This window comes from Tenebrio molitor, chromosome 6 (genome assembly GCF_963966145.1).
Source record: "Tenebrio molitor chromosome 6, icTenMoli1.1, whole genome shotgun sequence".
NCBI classification, from domain to species: Eukaryota; Metazoa; Arthropoda; class Insecta; order Coleoptera; family Tenebrionidae; genus Tenebrio; species Tenebrio molitor.
The window spans coordinates 20196193-20223227 of record NC_091051.1 but is presented as its reverse complement, the minus strand read 5'-3'; the positions used below and the strand labels follow the sequence as shown (position 1 = coordinate 20223227).

The window sequence follows — 27035 nt, the reverse complement described above, 5'->3', positions numbered from 1 at the left end:
AAAGAAAAAAAAGAAAGATTTTTTTGGCTCTAAATTTTAGATTAGCTGTAAACATGCTTCAATTAATCTACGCTTTAAAAAAGCACAACAATTGACGGTTTCCAACGCCTTCCCAGCTCAGGATTTCATTTAAATGCGCGATATATTTTTCAACATAAATAATAACACATCAGTTGTAATGGAAATTAAGCAGTTCAACAGTGCAAATGGTGTGGATGAGGCTCTTTAACAGCATTAAAAAATATTACAGAGTCTGTGCAAACTGTAGTCTCGATACTGAAAATAAAATTCTTCTGTGTGTTTTTTTAGCTCGTGATGGAAAGATCTCTGTTGGTTGCTTGGTAAACATTGATGAAAAAACAGTCCAGAAGTTATCATGGAGGGAAGAGTATACGTGGAGAGTGATGGAAACATCCTTTTCCCACTAAATGAAGAGATGGAGCTTGTAAAGACTTTCGTTTGTGTCTGAAAGCGTCTGAAGTTGATACAATCAGCAATTTACGATTTTGTTTTTGTACTATAATTAAATATTTTCTTATTGTTCCAGTGATGTACCTATAATTTTTAATATGAAATTTCTATTATTTCAAGTATTTTATGGCAGGAGCACCATCCCGCCTTGATTTGGCGTTGCTTTTCCTTCTTTTGCATGCGCCAATTGGGTTGGTCCAGAAATAAAAATCCATTTTGGGGTGTTTAAAAACAAGGAATTTGTGCCGATGATTCTTCTCGATAGACACATACCTATAAACGGTATAAGCTGTCGTGAAAGAGGAGATGCTGTAAAAAAAAATTGTAAATGACAAGATTTAAATAGCTCAGTTGGTCAAGAATTAGACTGGTGATTAAAAGGTTTTGGGTTCGATTCCTACCGCCGCCTTTTTTATTGAGAATGCAGTTGTTCTCAAATCTGAATTGGTGAGATCTCGAGTGGCCATAGAGATTGATGACCCACGAAGACTGACGGGCAACTGAGGAATCTAGGTAAATTGCTCGAATGCAACTGCTCGAAGACGAATTGCTCGAAATCAGCTGCTCGAAAGTCAATTGCTCGAATATGACTTTGCTCGAATTGCAAGTTCCTCGAACGGCAGTTTCTCGAAAATCTTTTGCTCGAAGGTAATTATTATACACAGGATAATGCGGTGATTGTTATTGCCACATCCGTATTGCATTTAATAAATTCTCAAAAATTTTAATTTCTCATGTTTACACTGATGAGGATTCATTTCAAAAATTTATAGACGAAATTACCGAAGAAAAATATGAATTATTAGTAATATTATTACGACTAGTCCATAATTACTAATTACTAGTTACACTCCAATTACACATTTTCGACCATATAAATTCCAGCAAAACATTTTCGAGAAATTGCCGTTCGAGGAACTTGTATTTCGAGAAAAGTTACAATCGAGCAATTTCATTTTCGAGCAATTGATTTCGAGCATTTGATTTCGAGCAACTGCATTCGAGGAATTTGCCGGAGACGGCAACTGAGTGCTGTCAAATATTCTCAAAACATTTCTCGGTTTTGGGACTCTTCCATCTATTCAGGACTTACAGTAACATCGAATAATAATGACCTGTCCTGTTAATTCAGGATTGATGGTCGTGTCGATGATTCTCCTCGATAGACACATACCTATAAACGGTATAAATTGTCGTGAAAGTGGAGATGCTGTAATACGAGAATAGATCGGATTGTAGTCACAACAAAAACGGGGAATGTTTTGCCCTTAAATTCAATGCGGTCTTTTGCAAACGAAAGATAATACATAGTTGTACCTGCTGATCTGCTTGTTTTTTCCAATTTTCGAGATCCATTATAAAGCACTTAACAAGAGAGTATCGTACCTAGGTATAATGTTTTTTATGTTACCGATTTTACGTAACTCTGCAAAATACTGTTGGTTTAATTTTAAAGTATTTTCCTGTTTGTAACAATACCTTGTACAGTTAATATCCATAACAGTTCTGTTATTTTTCGTTTACATAAGAACCCCTATGGATTCCGTAAATTGATTTTTTGAACTCACTACCACTACCTTCAAAATGACATTTCGCGACCGCATAGTAGTGCGGGAAATCGATGTTCGCGCGCTTCTACGCGGTTGCAGGCCATTTTGAAGCACTAAGTGAATGGTTTTTGGATGATTTTGAAGCACTAGTGCGCGAACGTCCATTTCGCGCATTAATGCTTCAAAATCATCCAAAAAGCGTTCGACTTTTTGGGCATTCTGAAAATAATTTGAGGTGATAATAATAAACTCTGGTTTACAAATCGGTATTTCTTCAATTTGGATGATTTCGAAAGATTGAAAATAAATCGCTGTTAATTCGATTGACACTTTGGCAAGTGCATGGACAAGCGCCATCCTATTTACAAAGGGTATACGACAAATCAGACATAATGTTCGTTTCAATAAATATTGTACGAACTTCGATGCGAGAAGACATATTCGGCACATTCGCGTAAATGAAGCACTCGCTCCTTCGTCGCTCGTCCCTCAAATAGTGCGCTTATACGCGAAAAATGTCTTCTCGCACTCATTTTGTAAATAACTATTCCTGTTCTTGTTAACAATTTGTTGACCAAGCAGGAAAAGAGAGAAAGAAATAGGACGATAGCACAAAATAATTACCGTGCCTTCAAATAAATTCGGAATTAGAGTAGGCTGTGATTTATATATTTTGTCTATTAAGGGTTGGTAATAGACGTTTAAACACGTGTATTGTGGCTGTCCAAGGTCACTGCTGTGCCTTTAAAAATTCCATGTAACCAACTTCATAATAAAATCAAAGCCTACTCTAATTCCGAATTTATTTAAAGGCACGGTATTTATGCAACATGTGTATAAACATTTTTATTAATTAATTAATTTCTTTCTTGCAGCAAATGTAGTAACATTTACGTAATTACATAACCTCTTTAATAAAATACACCGGTGTTTTATGGATTATACATTTATAAAATAGTATAACACTCATCTGCCATACTGCTTGTGTACGTTTTGATTGTATAGTAATGTTGGTTGCCTATCTAATGCATATAGATTGTTTACAGTTTTATTTGATTTAAATGTTTTATTTAAAAGAGTTATAAGTAACACTTGAATAATTACAACAGTTGTCTTCGGCTCGTATGTGAGCTTCATCCTAATAAATATGTAACAGCCAATAGCCTACATTATGTGCTCATTAAATGATATGCTATTAATTTACCTATGAAAGAAGCTCCACTTTAACACCTAATATTGGCAAAAAACCAATTACTTTTTCAATGGTCGTGTAAAAATATAGTTTAGTATTCAGAGAAAATAAAACAACGACACTTTTGAGAACAAAACAATAAAAAATGTTCAATCAACAATACCCTTGGTTGAAAAACTGATACGTTTCATCTGAACAAATAATCGCTGATTGTTGGCCTTTTCATGAACGGTACCGCTTCGATCTGAAAGCTCGCTGAAAGCACAAGCGACACAATGGGAGTTGTAATGGGACCTGCGGTGAAATCTCCACATGATATCCTTCATCAATTAATCAGTCGTTTGTACACTCGACCTATCATACTGAACGGAGTGATAGTAACCGGGTTGCTTGGAACAGCACTTTACTAATTTATCGTTATCTTGTTCGTCCGTTACTTTGAAAATGAGAATTTCTCCATCTTCAGATCACCCTGAAAATATCGACGATCGAATCGATTCCAGTTAGCAAGTTTAAGGGGAAAGTTTTAATGTCGTTGAAAAAGTTGATGGTTGGTTCGCCAAGTCAGCAATTTCATCATTTTGTTTGCGAACATCCTTGGCTCCGAAAGTGGATTTGAATAAATAAAGATTGCTACTTAGGGGTTTTCACTTATTAGGAAGTTAAACGGATATCGAACTTTAATTACGGATTCAGTAATGTTTTAAAAATGGTAATATTTTATTAATGGTAAAATTATCTGTTTTATTTCAAAGAAGAAACTAAACATTTATTCTAAACATCTACATCAACATGGATAATGATATTTCATCTCCGTATAGATAAGAAGCATCAAATTGAATGGATTAGTCTTATTCACTATTTTATCCTGGATCATTTAAGCCTACCGCGTTAAGCTACTTCTTATTTGTCTCTGCCTTCTTCTATCTACAGTGTTATTCACCGTACAGTTCCCGCGAAAATTTAATGTTATGCAACACAACATACCAAGAGCTCAGATTGTTAGATACCATGTTTAACGTTTTGCAAATAAGGAATCAAAGTAGTTTCATTTAAAAGTCAATTTGACATTTTGTTCTCTATGTAAGGTTCTATGAAGAGATATTGGATGAAATCAACGTTAGACAAAAACATTAAAAATAGGCCTATTTGGATACCTTTGAGACTAAACATGTATAGGTTGAACATCATTTTACGGCACTCACCAAAAATGAGGATCATGTCTGTTTTTTCATCGTTTGAACACGATAAAATCGTACGAATTTTTTTATTATGTCAGACTAGAAAATTATTTTATTAACCTTACATGGAGAACAAAAACGTTAAACATGGTATCTAGCAATCTGAGCTTTTGGTATTTTGTATTGCATAACATTAAATTTTCGCTAGAACTCTATGGTGAATAACCCTGTATATTTTATAAACAACCCAAGTAGTCTAAGTAATTTTGAGCTCAATATACTTTCATTATTAGACTCCATGCCATTAAAAATGATTATTTTTGTTTTCTACTGTCCCTTATTTCCTAAAATAAACAATTAAACTTTATACAGCCGAGTGTCGACAGGATTTGTTCAATGGAAGAATCTAGATACAAAAAATTCAGTCATGGTTACTAAACTGGTAAATTGTGACCTTTGCTTGTCACTTCCAGATTTGTCTGTCATTTTGACATTCGTCTGTCACGATGAACATCTCACGGGTTGGTTTCACTTGAAATGTCAATTTTGGAATTCCTTTTTTCGCTTATTGAAATTACAGTTATTGTGTTTATACTCACGATTATTCTTAAAATGTTCAGGGACATGTATTTCGACTACAAGATTTTGATAGTGAGTATGAATAGTTTTCGAACAACCTTTCACTTTACTAATATTTATAGAAAAATATTTTGATAGATGATGAAAGAAGACAATCACAGAGCGATGCACTTGATGCACGAAGTTAGAGCTAGTCTGCATTACCTTCAGGAGAAAGTGGACTTTTCAGGTCAGATCTTGTTTGAAGTTTGTAGTGCCAGTCGTAAACTTACATCTTTGTTTTAGATGACGAATATTAGGTTCCGCTTTGTGATCGAATATGCATAATGTTCCTCTAGTATATTTTTAAATCCATTAACAATATTATTTAACGTGTCAACAGACCAATCTATGTCGAAAATAAAGTGCGTGATGAGTTTTTAATCTAATTTTTGAGTCAAATACATTTTTCAGTTCTAATTAATGAAAGAAAATTCCTAAACGCCAAATCATATCAACTAACGCAAAATATTTGTAACAAAAGCTGGATGTAAACAAACGAAATGAAAAATATCAGATCAATATATATCTACCTATTTATCCAAAATATCTCGCAGTGTGTATTGCCTGTTAATGCTAAAATATTTTTCTCCCTGGTGGAAATCAACGATTTTATTTTTCAGCATAATTACCTAAGACACTAAATACATGCATACATTTGAAGTAGCAAAGTTGAGTGCTGTGATGCTTTTAAAATATGTATTTTTTTTGTATCTCGAGCTTCCAGTCTCATTTACCTCGGTTATAATTTTTCTAATAAACAGAAAGAGTGCTCCAACATTGCCATCAATTTTCTTTTATCTACATACTTACATTTTTGCTACGAGTACATATTTACTATTCAGCAGTAGTGAAGACATGTTTTCATTTTCAAAAGATTCATTCCAATGTTGTAACAGTACGAAATATTAACGTCTCATCTTCCAAGCTCAGAAATACCTATATTTTTACCCGGAATGGTCTACGAAACTGAAAAGTACATTTGCCCGGAACATTTTGTTAGTTGTAGCCAGTTTCTCACCAACATTACACCACAACTTAGCTGTTATCATTGTCGTTATTGTGTAAATAAATCAATTTGTTCAATTAACCAGGTGGCCGTCGTTCCTTCAATACTGGTGGTCTGCACCTTCAATGGCAGAGTGCCATAAAATAAAAGTCACTTTACTGAAAGTCTCTAAAATTACCTACCTCGGCTCAATTTTCTTTTTATTTGTTCCTTAATAACTTTAGAAATTGATTCAGCTTAATATCTCTTTGTTGCATCTTATCCACGAGGAAAATTATTAATTAAGTACATTCTATCAAAATTGTAAAAATGTGATGACTCTTCCTTATGAAATTTTTAATAAGTGATGACATCGTGCTTCGTCTACCAATTTATAAGTATTTCAAGAAATCCTGGAAGTCCTAGTTAATAACGAACATTCTAGGTGGAACAACTCAATGTGGCAATGTCAGCTCATGTTAGAAAATTATGGGAAAAATAATAAATACATTCTATATCTTTTACATTTGAAGATATGGGGGCTCAAAAGGTACAGCTTTGATTTCATTTATTTTAAATATAAAAAAAATTGACCCTTGGTTTTTTACTAGCCAATGCTATAATAATTTTGAATGACTGTGATCAGGTTTACAATTATTTACTTCATTATTTACAGCACTTCCAAGAATTGCTTTTATGTCGGTTTTATCTCAAATAACATATGGCAACATAACCTTGATTGTTCTTTCTTATTTCCATGGATACAAACATTGAAATATTTGATTATTGGGATAAATCGAATGTTTCTAAATATTGCCAACAAGATACTTTTTTTTAACATGTTAACCTCATATTTTGTTACTACCTACATATTTAACAAAGTACTGTTAAGCTGTTGGACGAATTTTGGGGCGTTCTGTATTTATCTCAAAGGTCAATTCACTATGCACCTGGTGTTATTTGTTATTGTAAATTTTTGTTTACTCTACATGCATTTTACTGCACTCATTTATTGTGGACAGCACAACACATTCTTTGGGATTAACAATGAAGCATTTATTACCACACGGCGCGCCGTAAAGTAAGTGATTACCTGTCTGAAATGCGTGGGACAAATAGTATACATTGCACGGTCGTCAGTCAAATAATTTTGTGGAAGATAAACACAAACATGCTTATGAGATAAAAACTTATTCCGTTGATTTTATTTATGGCCTACATGTTGTACTGGCTACAACTTTGCCTTAATCAGTTCTCTAATTTTTGCCGTTTGCTTCAGTACACATGATAATGTACATTGTGTACATGTACATGAATGTGTAATGTGTGAAAAAGTCGAGTATACAGGGTGTTTTCGAAGTTGAGGCGTACCTTGTACATTATTTTAAAGAATTTTAGCCTAAATCTTCGCAGTTAAATGTTTGTATTAACAGAGATATTTGATTGTATATTTTTATAGTTTTCTAAAATTTTGAGTCCGGTCCTGTCTATTTCTCCACTGTACTAGATTCATAAATTGACGTGGTGTCTCTCCGGAAATCCCTCTGCGTACTGTCTGGACGCCGCAGTTGCATTTTGATAGCAGCATCGCTATGCTTGTAATGATGAGCTCTTCTGACTGGTTAGATGACAACTTTGACAGTATTTTTGATTAATGTCGATGCTCACTTTAGAACAACCCATACTATCACATGTTAAAAGAAACACCTCAACTTCGAAAATACCCTGTATTTTGGACTGCTCTCAAATGTTTGGTGTCTACAGGTAATTTTATGTACTTATTCAGTTTTGTAGTAAACATGCATAATGTTTCTGTATTAGCTTAGAAATTTTAAATTTTTCTTAGTGGGTTTCATACTACAAACTTAAATTTAGAAGCGATTTGAGCGTTAGCAATAAGAAGGTGTTGTGTAATCCGCTGATAGGTCGAAAATAATTTACTGATTATTCCAAATAAACCATATTTGTCTTGAATATTTTAACGGGCGATGGCGTAGAATTTAATAATATCTAAATTGATAAGAGAATGTAGATCATTAAGAGTCGGGTCATGACAAAAGTAAGATAATCAGTAGAGGATACTACGATAAAAAAAATCCAAAATATATATTCGTGAACTTTTACTTTACTGCTAAAATATTTATCCTTGAGTTTTAATCTTTTGTAGCACTGTTTATATTAGGATTTAAAAAAAAATTCAAAAAATTGGTCAAAGGCTAATTAAAATTTTTTTTAGTTAAATTAGAATACAGTCTACAACCAAAGTCATGAGATTCTGAAAACAATAAAATATGTAATTTAACTTTGATCAATTAAATAACATTAAAGAGGTTTTTTGAAGAAAACACTATTATGTACTAAAATATCAAGAATGAAAATTGTGTTACTTACCTACGTCAAACAAAGTTTTGAAAATTTAAAATTCTGTTTTAATTGCTATTAATTTCAGAATTGCTTTACAAAGATTTTTTAAATTAAGATTTGTTTATCTTGATGAAATTATAATAAAGCAATGATTAGTTGATTACTATTAATTCTAAACTAAGGTTATAAGTTATAACAGGTGACTATTAAAATTTTCACTTGGAGTTGGATTTGAACGAGTTTATAACTGATTATAACTTATTTGACTTATTATAACTTATTTTTAAAATAAATTGTGCTTATTTGAACGAGTTTATAACTGATTATAACTGATCCATAGCCAACCCTAAGTGAAAATTTTAATAGTCACCGTTATTAACTAGTTGAAATTTTAATGATTTTGATTCCACCAGAAGTACCACAGAATAAAACAGAAACAATAAATTATTGTACAAAATTGTTCCATTATTTACAGCAGTTGGTCAAATATCGATTTTATAAACTTCAAAGTCAAATAGGTATTTCAATATCTCAAGAACTTTCCTTTGTAACCTGTCACTTTTTTTCAATGCGCGGCTGGGGTCGTAGTAATGATGTGACAACAATATCCAGTTACGTCCCCGGGATGTGTTGACTCACATCCTACAATTTCCATATAAGTAGTAATGATAAAGATACCAGAAATAAACCTATCCAAACTTTTCGCGCGGTATACTCGTACATCTTGCTAAACACCGTTCACGTTGTTTTGACATAATAGGAGGCCATGATTTACGTTTTTAACGTTGGACACACTGTTTGATTTCCGTCACTAAAGTGCCTGACATGCGGACCTATCAAAATGTACATAACATGTTACTGAATTTCCATCAATGTCTGAGTAGGTACCTATTCTTCCTTTGCAAACTAGTAAAACTGACAACAATGCACTAGACATTGACGCTATTTATAACCTCAAACTTACAAAAACATAACCTAATTCAACAGACAACTTTACTACGAAGTTAAATGCAAAATTTCCATGGCCTACCATTATGAGATGATGATTCTTATTGTTAGAAAAGTGTATGTAAAAATAAGCATTCATAATACCACGAGTTGTAGTCAAAGTTATGTCGATTATTTTGGCGGTGCTCTCACGAATGTCTCCCACTCTTAAATTTGAATATCACGAGTGCGCAGCACAAGTGGTATTCGCAAAACATGGGAGACATTTGTAGTCGCTTAGAAAAATGGCAGGAAAGAAGTTGCAGATAATTGAAATCAAAAATTAATAAAACCTTTATATTACATCAAAACTTTATGAAATTTTGATCGTTTAATACTTATTCATATATGTGCTATCATTTGTACCAAATTTAATAAAAACATTTTCTCCACGACCGTTAGTGAATGTAATAATTCCGAAATCATTTTTAATAATAGAAACTAAAAATTCTCACTCTTGGGATTGGAATATTTATTCTGAAACACTTGCTTGTTATGTGTTTTGCATGTATTTTCATTCTATAACAAGTAACTGAATGAATATTCCATAATTATGTTCAACGAAACACATAGATTGCCATGGATTTCAAAACTGTCAGTGCTACATATCAATGCGACGTCCTAATTGTTTTGTGACAAGTTTTAATTGAAATAAACAAAAATTGTTCAGATTTCATTGTTTTTGATTCATACTTTCTGGTCGTGGAGAATTATTACATGGCGTGGAGAAAATACAGTCTGTTACTCGGTTAGAATGAAAATTCGATCTACTTGTGGTTTCTCACGCTCGCTAATCTGCCACTCAAACTCGTAGATCGAATTTCCATTCTAACCTCGTTACAGAATATACTATTCACTGCTTCTGGATGTTGCACTTTCACTGGTAAACAAAGCTGTACAATTGGAACTTATTCGCAATTTTCTTTAAGTACACAGAACCCTCCTTCTTTCTGCCTAACGTAACCCTCCTTGCAAACACAACCGTGAGCACACCACAAGGATGTACAATTAGATGGTTCTGGATTTGAACATGTAGGTTCACAAGGAGTCTCACAATACGATGGAATAGCATTCTCATCACAAGGTGCGCTATAGTTCCTGGTAATGTCCGCTAAGTACAGAATATGTCAGCGAATTGTTTGACTAAATATATAATTTTTCACCTGAATTTACACAACTAGAAACAGGTACACATTTGCCTCTCATTGTCTCTCTAATGTATCCTTCCGCACAAACGCAGCCACCTGGACACGTTCTGTAGGTGCAGAAAGGCCTTTTGGGTATGTCACAAGTTGGTAAGCAAGGTTCCACACAATCAGTAGGCTCTTCATTTTGGCCACAGATTAGGGGCTTATTACCTTTAATTACGTGTGAAGGGGGCTTAGTATATATAAATAAAACTGGCAACAGTGCCGCGTATAAAGAAATTTTTAGAAACATGACTGTCCGCCCGACACTTTCTTAGTAAAGATAAATATTTACTGACATTTGTTTTACTACTTTTTCTAATTTGGAGGGTCAATTAATCGAATGTTATCGCTGTTTGCGTTGTCATATATTCTGATTATCACAGTTTTTCAAGAGTTGGTAAATACGTAAATGTAAACATTGGTAGTCAATTAATTTAGCGATCGAGATATGAGAGAAAAATGCACCACAGTTATGAAAGAAATTTCCTTCATTTCATGAAATAATGCAAATCACCTAATACAGCGTGTCCCAAAATTATAGGCAAAAAATGCTACACAGCAATTTCTCATATCAATATTAACAAGAAATCGTAATCAAACGTTCTTTTTTATGCGTCTGTATGGTTTTACGGAGGTTTCAATTACTATAAAAGTGTCAATATTTTTCAGAAGATGTTCTGAATATGATAATAATAAGCAGCAGTAATTACAGCAACCATTTTATTATACATAGCATGCATACTCGTAGCTACGAACTATTATACATTGCAAATTGTAAGGTAAATCGATGTTGCCAAATGAAAATTTAAAAAAAATAAATAAACCGAGCGTTTAGAAAGCCTGGTAAAAGAAGAAAAAACAGTTTTTTTTTAATGGAACATGTCAGTTATGTCCATATCACGGCCTCCTTGATTTATAAGAGACTCGTCTCTTATCCGGCCTGTCGCATTCGATAAATGTCTGTTTTTGAAAATTCCCCCTATAGTATGTCCATCTAGCGACTTTAATGTGACCCATATATTAGTATATGCAACTAAAAATATGTATGAATAATGACATTTTGTATAATAAATTGTCAATTTGAAAAACTAAGTGCAGTCGAAACTTTAAAAAATGCCACAAACAAAGAAAAAATGTTGTATTAGTTCACGACATAAAGTTAACATTTCTTATCATAATCTACCCAATGATATCACTTTAAATGCAGCATAGAAGATACGACTGAGAGATCATACTGGTAATATCATGTTCATGAGTGCCGCAGAATATGCAAGTAGTAAAATGTTACCAAGATTCCAAAATTTTAGGATCAATGTAAATATTTCAGTCACCTTGCAAGATAGTTCTCTGGAAAAACTAGAAAAATTGTCTTCCTTTACTTATTTGCCAAGAACCAATTTTCAAATTGAGACGGCGGCAACAGCTTTTTTATGTGGCTACTTAATTATGAAAATAACGGAGGCAGTCCATGGATGTGATTATTGCTTGTCATATTTACAAGATTCAAATTCGAAAAAGAAAATCCCTTTACTGGAATTAATTTATTACTAAGATAGAGGAAGGCTAAGTTACCCCAATGATCAATTTGTGGGTCTAGTATAGTTTGGGAATGAGAAATTGGAATTTTAGCTTCTTCACTTGCAATGGGTTTTGGGAAGGTTAAACATTATACATAATAATGAAGATTTACGGCTATGAGCAGTTCATTCCAGGAGGGACAAACAATCTGCATTTTGCCGATATTTGGCATCCCTTTTTAGTAACTAGCAGGTAGATAAACTTACACTATCGTAAATCTTCATTATTATAATCTTTACAATCTACCCATTGCAAGTGAAGAAGCTAAAATTCCAATTTCTCGTTCGCAAACTATACAATTTACAATAATTTCAATAATAGTAGAAATTCTACCAAGCATTCCAAAGGAAAATATAAATTTTGTTTTGAAGAATATCTTGGCCTCAATCTTTCGGGAAATCCACTAACTCATTGTCCTGTTCATGGTAAAATGTGAGTGAGACACTTATTTAAAAATTAGAACTTCCTGTCATTGTAAATTTTTGTAACTTGCACTCACAAATAAAAAAAAAATTATAAAAAAGAAAATTGTTGAAATTAAATTTACCATTCATAAAAAAATTTTTTGATTTGAGATTTTGAAAAGGTGTCAGATGTATGTGTGCGTGAAAACTGTTGAAAAATGTTGAAAACACGTCTATAAAACAATAAATTCCTGCAAGGCAGGCAACCAGTACAACACATAAGCCCCGTACTGTGGCGCACCCTATAAAACAAAAATAATGCCTAGAACTACGAATGCGGCAGGCCGGATAAGAGACGAGTCTCTTATGAATCTAGGAGGCCGTGGTCCATATGCCCATTTTAAAATAATAGCAAAACACATAGAGTGTTTATATACATGATCTCTTTGTTCCAGCCTTTGCAACTCTTATCTTCTGGAGACATACAAAAAAAAATGTTTTTAATTATTTATCATTCGGTATAGCATATTTTATCATGTTCTCTAAAGTTTTGGCGGCAGTTTTGAAACACCCTGTATAAAGCAAAAATTAAAGGAAAAATGTTACAGTTTGACTTCGGAAACGAACATAATTTTATTCTTGTCGTTTTTAATTATAATTAATTATAATTAATAACTTTGTTTAATAATACGTGATAATGCAATTTTCAATTTTTACTTAAATGAAAACTATAACAACCGTTATAATGATATCTTAGTCCCCTTTTTCCTATCTCTCTTTTTAGCCCTTAATTAAGTTATACCAGAACTATTAGCACAGTAAAACCAATATATTATTTATCAATTTTGGGAAAAATATTAATTATCTAGAGTTTTGCTTATCTTGTTTATACATGAAGCACGTTATGTTAAATCGATTTTATAAATTACGAAAAAAATTCGATAAAAACAAATTTGGAACCACGATGAATCAAATCAGTTGTTATATGAAATGACTCTATTATCTGTATCAACTAATTAAGAATAGATTGAAATGAAACAGTGGAACGTAATGGTTTTAAAAAAGTCATGCAACACTTGGAATAGATTTTATCGATTTAAAAACGACCACTTTAAATTTTTTTTCTAACACTAATATCTTATACTGTTTCCATGGTGCATTTGAGCTCACACCTTATGTTTCCCATAAAATACGCTTTTCTCTATAAGACACGTCGTCAATAGCAACGTATCTTATAGAGTCATAAAATACGCTCACACACATCATTCAAGTAACATTTTATTCATCATTTTTACAGTAATTATCACAAAAGTGAAAAGTACAATTATTGAATTGGAATTGCCATATTAGCTTCGTGCTCTTGTTCCTAACATCTTCTTCTTTAACTTCTGCTGTTTCATCCAATTGCAGTGCCCGGCCATCGAAAATGGCAATCTTTACATTTTCTTCAAATGATTCTTGCCGTAGTGTGAATTAAGTTTTAATGAAGTCCTACACGCTTACCCCATATCAAGAAAAGCCAAAATGACATCTTCCGTTACCTCCGTGATGCTTTTTTTTATTGTTCCGGCCTTGAAACGAAACATACACCTTTTCGTATGCACTTTTACACTTCATTGGTAACAAATTGCCCCTTTTTTCTCATTTCTTCTGGAACGTTTTGGCACATTTCAACGATGAAAATTGTTTTTTTTTCCAAATTTGTTGATATTATTACCATAGTACCCACGGCAACCTCCGCATTTTGTGTATTGTGACGCGCCTCGAATAATTTCTGAATTTATTAAAATTTCTGGTAAGATGTTAGTGTTAGAAAAAATCTTGAAGACAACGCGTGTTTTATAGTTTAAAAATCTCAATCTATTAAATCCTCGCTCCCTGCGGTCGCTCTGATTTAAACTACGATCTCGATTTTTAAATCGTCTATAAAACCCTTGTTGTCTTAATAGCTATAATATACTTTCTATTCTAATTAATCATTTGATAAACTTATAAAACACTACTCATGATCTTACACAGTAAACTGACAGAAATAAGAAAATTAAAAATAATTGAATGTTTAAAAACCAATTATCATATTATACATAGCATTTGACTACATTTGATTATGATTAAAAACAATCTGCCATAATTAAAAATAGTTGTCCTAGTTTGTTTGTTTTTATCAGTTTTTTTATCTTCGAAAAATATACATACAGGGTGATTCTGATATAAGTTGAAAAGTTGAAAAAAGTGGAGTATCCTTGACACAAAATAATTCTGCGTAAATGACTTTTGGAAGTGATATCAAAAGGATGGAAATTACCCTATATCCTTGTATTTCCAACGCCTATGTATAGGGAAAATTTGTCCGAATTTGTTCACTTCATTAGCAACCATTGCAACATCAACTCCACAAAAAAGTGGTAGGTGCAAGCACACTGCTTTGTAAATGTTTCTATGGAAATGATCGAGAGGTGCAAGGTTACGTTTGTGACTGACGGGCACCTTTGATTATTATTGTTGCTAAACTACCAAGATAATCAGCTTTAACTCAGCAGCGTACTATCAGTTTTGACCAAATGTTCAATCAAAAAACGAAAAAACTTTTATAAGAAACTTTTTTGTCAATGACTTCTTCTCATCATCACCAATTACCGGTTTTTTTTTCCAAAATTATTTCAGAATCACCCTGTATATACCTAATCATGGGATTACGTCTTTAACCTAAACGGTTCAATGGATAAGTACGTAATAACATAATGGACGAAAACAATTTTGCTGATCGAAGCAATTTCATTTGGATCAAAGAGGATTTTCTGCGCTTGATTCTAAGAAATTGAAATTTTGAACAGATATTACACGTACGTGACAAAAACTGTAATATCATTTGCATAACGTTATATAACGTCTAATAGAAAAAGAAATTAATATTGCAGAAACGTTTTGATTTTATCATAATCTTAATATGGCATGTTTATGGCTTTATTATGGCTTTGACGGTGAAATGAAACATACAACAACACGAGTGTTGTGCTTAGTAATGTAAAGTTTAACGTGCGTTTAAAAAAAACTTGAAAATTACATAAAAGCATCAGTACAATGTTTTCACTTAAAAACAATTTTACCAAACTGTGTTAGCACAAATTTACTGTCAAACTGCAGAGGAAAGTTGACAGATTCTACATATCCAATGGTAACTTGATTACTTTATTTTAAAAGGAAAAATAATACGAAATAGTTATTTGTGTTTCAAGGCCAAAAGCGCATCTTTTCGTCCGAGTCTGAGATTTCTGGCCGAGGCGCAGCCGAGGAAATGGCACTTTTTGGCAGAGGTGCACATTAAATTTTTTAGGCGACTGCACGAACCACAAAGCAAAAGACATCATTGGAAAAATTAGAAATTTATTTTATATGCACCTTTTTCAAATAGATAAATGATGAACATGGGAATTGAGAGATAACATTATTTGAAGTTTCTTAGCCTTTTGCTCGTATGGACAATTAATGATGAATCACCTGCGTATAATAATAATAATAATAATAATATGTATGTTGACATTGTCATTAATTTAGTCATGAATTTTTATAATTATGTAGTTTCATTCACTTTTTATATGTGTAAATGTGAAAAAGTAACAAATAAACAAGTAAACATATTAGACAAATAACGTTCGCCTTCTCGTAATCAAAATTAAACATCCTCAAATTTCATCTTCTGTTGATTTCCAGAAAAACGACATTTTTCTTGGCAAACAAATTTGTTAACAAAGCCGCGACTTTTTAAATGTTGACTTTAAAATATCAACATGTTGTGGTTTAACATTTAAGACAAACAGACGAGAATGAACTAAGCAAAGTTTGTATTAATTCACCGCAATGTAAATTCGCTCCGAGCTCAAGTTTGATTCAATCTCTTAGAGAACGGGGAAGATGAAAAATCCGGCCACATTTGTTGGCTCAGAAACTTAAATTAATTACAACAAAAGGACCCAACACTGAAAACATAAACTGCATCACTTTTGGACTTAATTGAAAGCCTAAATTTAAATATATTTTTGATGGGAAGTCCCATTATTCATGTTGTTGCGTTAATTATGTGATTTAACAACCTTGATAACTTAGTGTTGAGTAATAACCTATACGATCAGTGTTGTGGCATAAATTCTTCGACATGGTCGCCAAATCTTTCCCGATTTTTTTTCTACTTTGTGGTATTGTCGCTGTAATGCAGACAGGTAAGATTTCGGTACATATTATACATTTTAAAATTTGGGAAGATTTGTTAATAAAAATAATAATCAAATAATTTTAAGCACCAACTTGTCCAGAAAATGAAGAACTGAAAGATATGGGGATTGACTGTCAAACCTGTAAAAACTATGCTCTGGTCTTTTGTCAAACGTCGAATGAAAGGAAATGCTATTGCAAAGGGGGCTACGTGAGGGATGATGATAACAATTACAAATGCGTGCAAACGAGAAATTGTACATTTAATCATTTTAATTTTAATTAACGGTTATTTACGATGTATGTATCGTAACATTTCCTATTACAATACGAGATGGAATAGGCCTACGGCCTCACTGGATAATCTAGTATCGTCAAATAAAGTTACGATACGAATGTACTACTACTATCAGTTATTGTCATAAGAAATTATTAGTAAACTGTATTAATAGAAATTGTATTAAACAAACCATATTGTAGACTGGAGATATTTTTATTTTCTGTCATGTTTCTGATACTATTGCCAAAATGCAGACCATATACACGATACAAATCAAGAAGGTATTTATTTCGGAAGGCATCATTGCAGTAAATGCGACAATTGCTATTTCATACCACCAAAAGAAAATTCACTACCACACCAGTGCAGTAAAGCATGTCATTATGACATTTAAATTAATGTCATAAGGTCTGACATTATGTATTGGAGATAATAGTAAATTATATCTATATATATAAAACTTAATGTCTGTTTGCATATTTTGTATGCAAATCTACAGTTTTACTCCGATCTTGATGAAATTTTGTACACTTGATCTTCAAAACAAGAAGAAAATTATTGTCTACTTTAATTTTACAAAAACCAACCCCTACTACCATTTTCAACCTTGTTAAGAAAAAAAGACAGTTTTTTCGAGTTGGAAATATCCTCACCTTCGCCGCTTGACACCCACAAAAAGCAACTCCTATTATCATTTTCAAGCCTGTTAAGCACAAAGAAAGTTTTTTCAAGTTGGAAATCGCGTTTGCATGATATGTTCAGGTGTCATAGTTACATTTGGTTGTTTATAAAAGTAGCAATAAAAGAGTTATGTTGGTGTATTTTCATGAATTGGTAAGTGATCATAGTGTTAGTTTCTTATCGTATTGATCTTTTTGTTTATATGTATAATCGAAGAAAAAAGTAGTCTACAGTAAAGTTTTAACTATTCTTCGTAAAAAGACAAACCTCATATTGAAATTATTGCGTTTATAGCAATACATGAAAGTAGAAACATAATTTTAAAACATTCTGAAATTTGCGGGCAAAGCCGCGGGTAAAAGCTAGTATATTATAAGAGAGAGAAATGCAAAATTATATACGACGTGTTATCTTACAGCAGCGGCTTTTTGTATTAAAGATCGAAAAAGTCAAATACCTAAGTCAGAAAAAAATAGTATTACTACAGCAATCAGCTATTATAGTCATATACCTATAGTAACCAACCCTTATAATCACTTGTGAGCATATTGTCTCACTTGTGAAGGAAACTTCATTTTAGTCACAGAAAACAGTTGTATAATGTATGACAATAGCCGCTACTGTAAGATAATAGTATATTATGATACGAGTCTTATAAGAAGCATTTTATCGCACGCACGGTTTTAGAGCACGACGAGCTTGCGAGGAGTGCCCTAAAGGAGTAAGTGCGATAAAATGACTTATAAACGAGATGTCATACATTTTCTACTTTGCCACTTTTTCAAAGAAAAAAAAAAATTAAAATTTAAAACCGTTAAAGTTGAAGGATTCCACCCAAGGTCACGTCTGCGGTCTGCCGCGACACCACAGTATCGGTCAAAATTAAAAAATTAATTTTTAGTATTATTATTATATCACGCCTTTTCCTATTACGATACGCGCAAAACAGTATCGTAATAGCATCAGTACGAACGCAAAGTAGAAAAAATATTTTTTCTATTTTGCGTTCGTATTACAGCTGTTACGATACCAAAAACAGTATCGTAACATCTGAAAGCGGTTCTATAATAGCAATAGTACTATTTACGGTTATCATGTTGGTACTGCCAGAATCTATACGCGCGAATATCCCAAAGTCGACAAGTGTTTCAATTGTTTTTTACCAACCATCATAAAATTCCCTAGAATATTAAAATTTTTACTTTTCATTTAAAAACGGCGTAAAAGGTGCAAAATTGAAAAAATAGTATAAAAAACTCCGCGACTCGTTTTATAAACTTGGACTCATGAAATAAACATTTCCTTAAGAAACTCGAATTTAAATACATACAGGGTGTCCCAGAACTCGCGGATCAAATTGAAACTGTATATTCTGTAGTCACATAAAGCTTATTTCTGAATTTATTTTGTGCCCAACCAAAGATACTAATAACGCTGACCAGTTGACACCGATTATAATGTGATTTAATTTAGTAATCAACGTAGGTAGCAAACAGGATAACAAAGAAATGTTCTAAGTGTCCTTCATTAGCTCGAAGACATGCTTTAAGGAACGATCGTCGAATGCGTTATCCTGTTCTGATTAATGAAATCAATAATTAAATTCATCAACTGTTATTTTGACATTTTTGGCCAAGTTACGTTGATTACGAAATTACATCATATTATAAACGGTATTAAGTGGTCAGCGTTATTACTTATTTTATTAGTATTTAAAAATAAATAAATTCAGAAATAAGCCATATGTGACTAACCTGTATATGAGAAAAACTTTCCAAACTTTTGGCGTGCGCTGTATAAAGGTACAACATGAAAATTGAACACCATCACAGTGACATTATTCTTCATAAGGTACCCCCTGTACTGAGATTCAACGCAAAATTCACACAGTTGTTTTAGTTTAGTGTCATTTGTCTTTTATTAATTGTTAAAGTTTTGTTAAATAAAGAATAAACACTTTATTATTCCCTTTTTATTTGCTCTTCACAAGTTTTTTCGTTTCTATGTTCTTTTTTCGTAAATAAAAATTTAAACTTAAGCTGCGTACTCTGACTAGCATTATTTAAAAAATCAAAATCCGAATTTCACATTAAAATTCAGCATTTGGGTTTAAATTGGATTCTAAACATTTTTTTATAATAACTTTTTTAATATGTAGGTACTTTCGCGAGCAAAAAATTCTGGTCGTCAATGTCATTTCAAAATTTGGTTAGGTCACAAATTAAAAAATTTCCCTGCCTGATTATGCCTACGTCAACACAAAGTATCAAAAAATTAATTAATCATTGTCAATTAATGTCATACAACATGATGATTTAAGACCGTTTTACAATAAAGCATTTTCCATTGCGTCAAAGCATGATTTTGACGATCAGTTTTTTTTGCTCGCCACAGTATCTCCATCGTCGCAGGCTATGTCAATAATTAACAGTTGAGTTAAATATGTACTCAAAAGTTGCACCTCAATCATAAAGCTCTACGATTGTGCAAAAATTCAAATTTCTATTCCCAAAAATTACGAAAATTTCAGTCTTCATCTTAAGTGTGACACACTGTAATTTAAGTAATTGTATCCGATATCATTATTTTAATAAATCAGTGAATATTTTAGATAATTATTCTCCGTATTAATTGGCTGAATTTCACTTTTTTTTTCTTAGTTAAAGATCTACATCATGGACAATGACAATATGGTAAACTATCAGTGCAGTTTTATCATGTATGTATTAAGAAATAACATTTTTAGAATTTTACACTCAACATCTGTTTCTAAGTGGTGAGAAACACGCAAATGTGCTCAGAAATAATGAAAGAATTTGTAAGTAGAATTTTACAACTTACATCATCCTCTTATACATAGGGTTGCCAGATCTGCATTGACTGAAATCGGGACAGCAATAAAACAGTGAGAGGGGGAGGGTGGTTTAAAACATATGTTACCTATTGTTATAAGTACGAGTATATATTTAAAATATTAAAAAAAAAACAAATATAAACTCATTAAAAAAACTCAAAAACAGTCGTTACTATTACCTAATCCACTAATCCACGACCTGCTGTATAATAACCGGCCTGTTCATTTCATTAAAAAAGCATTGCGAAAATGTTTCCGAGAAAGAGCCAATTTTCGCCGATGAGGGCGCCACAGTACGGGCGCTTCTAAAGAATAAAAATGCGGAAAAATATGTTTAGACATGATTTTAGAGTTAAGATTGAGTACAGTAAGTTCATATTTTCTTTCTAAAAGAATATTGAATACAAGTGTATTTTTGATTTTAAATTCGAATGTCATTTGAACGAGAAAAACTCTCGGTGACAAAAATTTAAGATGAATAAATATCCCCAAAAAGCGCCCGTACACTAGCGCTCTGCGGGGATCACTCAAATTACAATTTTGAACAGGCCGGTTATAAAATACAGCAGGTCGTGACCTAATCATAACAGTAATAAAGAGTTTCAACAATATAATATTAAATCTCATATTTGGTAAAGTTGTTAATACATATTGCAAAAAAATATAAAATGACTATTTCGTGTATTTGTTACTACTTTTTCCTTCTTTCAATAATTCTGGACAATTAATAGCATAATCATACATCTCACTGCAGGAATTAAATTTAAAATTGACGATGCACTGCAAAATACCTTCAATCGTTTCAGGTATTAAACGATTGCGTTCATCTGTCCATTGAATTTCCATTAGGGAAAAAATTCTCTCCACATTTCCATTGTGTCCCGGCACAGAAAATATATATTCACAGATTTTATAGATGTCAGCAAATTGCTCTGGTACATCAGTTTCCATATTTTCAAAGAGGAAAACCCACTTTTCATTAAGTAGTTTATCGTTCCAAGTTTTACGCGAATCTTCTCCAGAAAGCTGTTGTTTTACAATATCTTGTACAACAGCAATTTGGTTGAACAAAAAAGTACTATTTAATATAACATTTTTTGATTTCAAATAATTATATGTGTCCTCAACATCGTCCCATACTGGCGCAGTTTTTAAAGTCATCCAATGAAAGGAGGTAAATATATCCATGGGTTTGATCCACTTTGTTAAATAACTAATTAAAGTTTCGTAAAATAAACTTATATCTGTCATAAATGTGTTTATGTCATATTGAGTAATAGTTCCTTCATTCAATAGTTTCCGAAAAAGAGCTTTAATTTCAAGAGGAATAAAATTAGATTCCGCTTGTGCCTTCGACATGGCCAAAGTGGTAAGTAAAATCTCATGCACTTCAATTACTGATTTCGATCGTCCCTCAATTTTTAATATTTGATTGTGAAAGGAACTAATTTGGCTATGTATAAACCAAAAATAAGATTCACTCAAAGGATTATTGAAAAAATCTAGTATTGTTTTTGGAGCTTTTTCTGTAGAGAGAAAAAATGATTTTAATGGTTCAAATAATTTTAAAATTCTCTCTACTGACGGAAAAAGAGAAAGCCATCGAGTTTTTGAATGTGACAATAGCTTGTGATATTCTACATCAAGAAATCCACAGAAATTTTTCAAGCTCTCTATTCTAACGGTATATATTGAAAAATGCCCAAAAATCTTCATCACAATTTGTTCAACATCACAAGATAACTGGTCTGCAGCAGTTTGAATTGTATTATGCAATATATGCGCTGGACATCCAATACCTTCAATATCATTTCCGAGATGTGCTTTTAGTTTTGTGAAAGTATTATTTTTACCCAACCTTCCTAGGCCACCAAAATTCACGTTTGCATTATCACCTCCAAATGCTATACATTTACTAAAATCAAGCTGATGTTGTCTTAAAGCTTCAATGCAAAAACTTGAAATGGCATCAGACGTTTCACTTTTTAAGCTGCTTAATTTTAGTAGCCTTATTTGAGTACCTTTTCTTGTAAAATACTGAATAACCAGGGGAAATATTTTTTCTGCTTTATGGTTACTAGCATCTGTGCTTATGCTAAAATAGGATGCTGCCTTTAATTCTTCTTTGATGATTTTCACTGAATGTGGAGCTAAGACATGTGTAATTAGTTTTGTCGACTTTGTTTTCGCAGATGAAAGTTTTAAAGCCACATCTGAATCAGCAAACAATTTTGGAAAAAGTGTATTATTACAGTTTGATGAATTGAACGATTGGTGATGTTTAACAACATGATAGGCTAAACATATTTCAGTGGCGATTAACTTAGAGCTACTTTTCTCCTTGACAAAAAATGATGATACCTTTTTGGATGAAGCGGATGCATTTACTTTTTGTTGATGTTTTGTCTTCATGATGTGACATTTAATATCAGATACTCCTCCATGACTAATACTAATGTAAGTTTTACAATGTTTGCAGAATGCTTCATAATCTGTTCTTCCTTTAGTAATGAATGAATATTTGATGGAAAATCTTTCCAAATATTTGCAGGAACGTTTTCCCATTTCTCCACAGCTTCACACAGAAGGGTTAAATTTTTATTCTTACGAACAGCTGCAAATCCGAACAATGCATAAATGACATAAACATTGAATACTTATACATTGAATATCTTTAATTAACCTTACCTTGGATTCTTGCAAGAACAAAATGCAGTGGTTGTTATCTGGTTTCGTTGCATGGTATTGAAATTATGGGTTATGTTAAACTAAAACTCGCACAATTCTGGCGCTTTCGCGCTTTTTCTAGTTAATTTCCAGTAGCTCCAACATAAACTGGATAAAAATCACTTTGCTTTGCTTTAAGAGGCGCGCACTGCACAATGCGCATTATTTGTATCAAAAGTAGTTCAAAATAACACTACAAACTACTTGAGTACGCTGACAGTGAAAAATCGGGACAAATAGACGTCCCCGCGACATCCGTTCGGGACACGGGACTTCAGTCCCATAATCGGGACAATCCCGATTAATCGGGACGTCTGGCAACCCTACTTATACAGGGTGATTCTGCAATAAGTTTGAAAAAAAATGTGGAGTATACTTGACACAAAATAATTCTGCGTAAATGACTTTTGGAGGTGAAATTAAAAGGACGGAAATTACCCTATATCCTTGTATTTTCAACGCCTATGAATAGGGAAAATTTGTCCGAATTTGTTCATTTCATTACCAACCATTGTTACATCAACTCCACAATAATTTCGTAGGTGCAAGCATGCTGCTTTGTAAATGTTTCTATGGAAATGATCGAGAGGAGTAAGGTTACGTTTGTGACTGACGGGCACCTTTGATTATTATTGTTGCTAAACTACCAAGATAATCAGCATTAACTCAGCAGCGTACTAGCAATTTTGAGCAAATTTTCAATCATTTGTATCTCGAAAACGAAAAACCCTTAATAAGGTAATTTTTTTGTCTATGACTTCTTCTCATCACACCAATTACCGGTTTTTTTTTCCAAACTTATTTCAGAATCACCCTGTATATCGTATGGAACCAAGTTATTAAATTTACAGTAAAAGTGCATCTAAGTAATATATTTTGCTTGACACATTTTAGCCCCATAGATGTGGACCAAATTTCTTTCAATTATGACACAACTATTATTATAACAATAGTAGAAAATTTAGAATATATAACTAAAGAAGGAGAAATCATTAAAAATTTAAATAAAGGAGAATTTTATAAATATTTAGGTATTAATCGTATTCAACATTCAATTATAAAAGAAAATTTAGAAAAACAATTTTATTTGAGAATTAAATCTATTTTAAAATCAAAATTAAACGGTAATAACTTAATTAAAGCAGTTAATACATATGCTGTTCCATTGTTGACCTATTCTTTTGGTGTTATAAAATGGTCCAAAACTAATTTACAGAATATAAATATTCAAACTAGAGTTCTCTTTACAAAATTTTGTAAACATCACCCCAAATCTGCTATTGAATGATTTAATTTACCACGCGAAAATGGTGGTAGGGGTTTTTCAAATCTAGAAATTCTACAACACAATCAAATTGCTTCACTAAAAAATTATTTTCTCAATAGAGCTCGTGATAACACTTTTTTTAATGCTTTGGTTTCAGCGGATAAAGGTTACATACCTTTAAATTTAAGTGATAATATAATTTCAGATATTGTTGAGCCAAATATACCTGACACTATAGCAAATATAAAACAAAAGTCTTTACATGGGAGATATTTTAAAGAGCTAGAACAGCCAGAAATTAATATTCAAGCTTCTCATGCATGGCTTAAAAAATCAAATATTCATCCTGAGACTGAGGGTTTTATATTTGCAATACAAGATCGTGTTATAAATACAAGAAATTATAAAAAACACATATGCGGTTTACAATCGATCATTGATAAATGTAGGATTTGCGGAACTGAAGGGGAAACCATTGAACACATCATTTCTTCTTGCACCGTTTTGGCTCAAAGCGAATATAAAAAACGTCATGATATATTCGCAAAAATTATACACATGAATTTAGCAGTTAAATTCAATTTATTAAAGGATACACAACCACATTACATTTATAAACCAGAAAGTTGTTTAGAAAATGACAATTACAAATTATATTTTGATCGCACAGTTTTAACTGACATTCACATTCAGCATAACAGACCAGACATTATTATTTTAAATAAACAAAAAAAGCAAGCATATCTTTTAGATATAGCTGTTCCAAATTCACACAATATAACACAGACATATAATACAAAAATTAATAAATATTTAGAACTCTCCGTTGCAATGAGAAATCTTTGGTGTTTAGAAAAAATTTCGATTTTACCATTTATAATTTCAGCAACAGGAATAGTACCGCAATCTCTTTTTAAAAATTTAAAAATTTTGGACTTAGAGAACACATTGGTGGTTGAAATTCAAAAAGGTATATTATTATACTCATGTCACATCGTGAGGAAATTCCTTAACATTGACACAGAACATAAAACACAAAAAAGTCAAAATGTGGAGGCGAGACGCCGGTAATTATGTTGATAAGCACTGCACTATTACTTGATAGTATTATCCGTAATAGTGTATGTACTCCGGCAAAATTGCCGTGCCGCCGGGTAGAAAAAAGATTCACCAAAGAATTATTGTAATCACACAGGTCAATTAGGTGGTTGTTGCTGCATAATAAAATTCTTTCTGATATATTTTAAACACAGGATATTATAATTTTAGATAAGTATGTACCTCGAACCACATCTTTTGTGTATTTATTCTTTTCTTCCAGTCTCATGGAATGCCGACCTCCACACTATTGGACCTTATCCGAGTTCTAAAATTGTTTCAATAACAAATAATTTAAACTAGGATCTAATCTAAATCTAATCAAATAGGTGTGTACCTCAAAGTGAGATTTAAAAGCTCCTTTATATAGATTAATCGGAAACCTAAAATGTGTTAGCTTGAGTTCCAGTTATAAAATTAAATGATTTCCAATTAAACTATCTCCTAAAATCAGTACCTTTGATATTACTCTGATTATGTTCATTAATTGCAGGTCTGTTTCCAGATTTCTCAAGAGCAAAATTTCTACAACGCATTATTTCTGAAAAGCGATCAATAGGTATAAAGTAAATAACAAACGATACAACATTCAATCAATTAAATGAAACGAAAGCAAATGCTTTCCTTTGCAATTACGTTGGTTTCTGCATCAAATGACGACATGTCATTATCGACTTTAATTAAATTTTCTCCAAACTTGAAACTCAATGAATATATAAAATCCGGTGGAAACGACGCCTGAAAATTAATCTTTTCATTTTTTCATGATTATTATCATTTAATTTCGTCTCCGATCCGCTCGAGCACACCTTTATTACATTCTAAATATTATTTTTGTAACAAGCTCGTCTCGAAAATAATTGGCAATCAAGTCGTAATTGTGTTTTCTGATGACGACTCTGTGCAATTATTAGTTCAATGAAAGGTACAGAACTGATGATTCCGGGAATACAAAAGGGCTGAAAAGTTAAAATTAACCCCCGATTTATCTTTACAACGGGGTAAACATCCTTTGATTGCTACTCTTAATGACAGTTGAATTTGTGTGTCCCCACTGGAAAACAAACAAAATTTCTATATTTCAAAAAGTATATGTCTTAGATAGGCTATAAGAGGTAATACAAGGATGTTGACGATTGGAAGTGGTAATATCCTGTATTCTAGCATAATTATGAGGATGTTGAGGAATCTGTTTAAACGTCTAAAAGTTGGAGGTATTAGGTTATTGTTCAAATCCATTTGTAACTTCAATAATTCTAAAAATGCAAAGTTTGGCTTAAGAAAATAACTTCAAATTGCCGTTACTTAACACTCACCTTGTGTGATATATTTATTTAATCATACTCTGACTGTCTTAACAGAGAAATGTAGTTAACTGCATTATGTGGACGTGCTT

The 27035-nt window shown here is 32.2% G+C and overlaps 2 protein-coding genes and 2 long non-coding RNA genes across 5 annotated transcripts in view; 2 read left to right on the top strand and 2 right to left on the bottom strand.

Annotated features, from left to right (window-relative positions):
* Window positions 1-27035, bottom strand: part of LOC138133438 (neuroglobin-like) — a 145169-nt gene that overhangs the window by 74851 nt on the left and 43283 nt on the right. The gene's annotated exons all lie outside the window — the stretch shown is intronic.
* LOC138133667 (uncharacterized) lies at window positions 4863-5396 on the top strand. Its single transcript, XR_011160467.1, has 3 exons — window positions 4863-5045; window positions 5096-5202; window positions 5259-5396. It is a non-coding gene; the product is annotated as an uncharacterized lncRNA (long non-coding RNA).
* LOC138133519 (uncharacterized) lies at window positions 16201-17211 on the top strand. The gene is made up of 2 exons (XR_011160393.1): window positions 16201-16740; window positions 16819-17211. It is a non-coding gene; the product is annotated as an uncharacterized lncRNA (long non-coding RNA).
* On the bottom strand, window positions 20550-23599 carry LOC138133552 (uncharacterized). The gene is made up of 2 exons (XM_069051503.1): window positions 22909-23599; window positions 20550-22697 (listed from the first exon to the last, which is right to left on the bottom strand). Exons 1-2 carry the CDS (start codon window positions 22967-22969, stop codon window positions 21220-21222), a joined length of 1539 nt encoding a protein of 512 aa, XP_068907604.1. The 5' UTR covers window positions 22970-23599; the 3' UTR covers window positions 20550-21219.

Bases quoted from the DNA above. Each gene is read 5' to 3' on its own strand.
- LOC138133552 (XM_069051503.1), bottom strand. From the start codon at position 22,969: ATGTCACATCATGAAGACAAAACATCAACAAAAAGTAAATGCATCCGC. The intron at 22,698-22,908 runs GTATCATCATTT...CACATGTCTTAG, and splicing joins CATCCGCTTCATCCAAAAAG to CTCCACATTCAGTGAAAATC.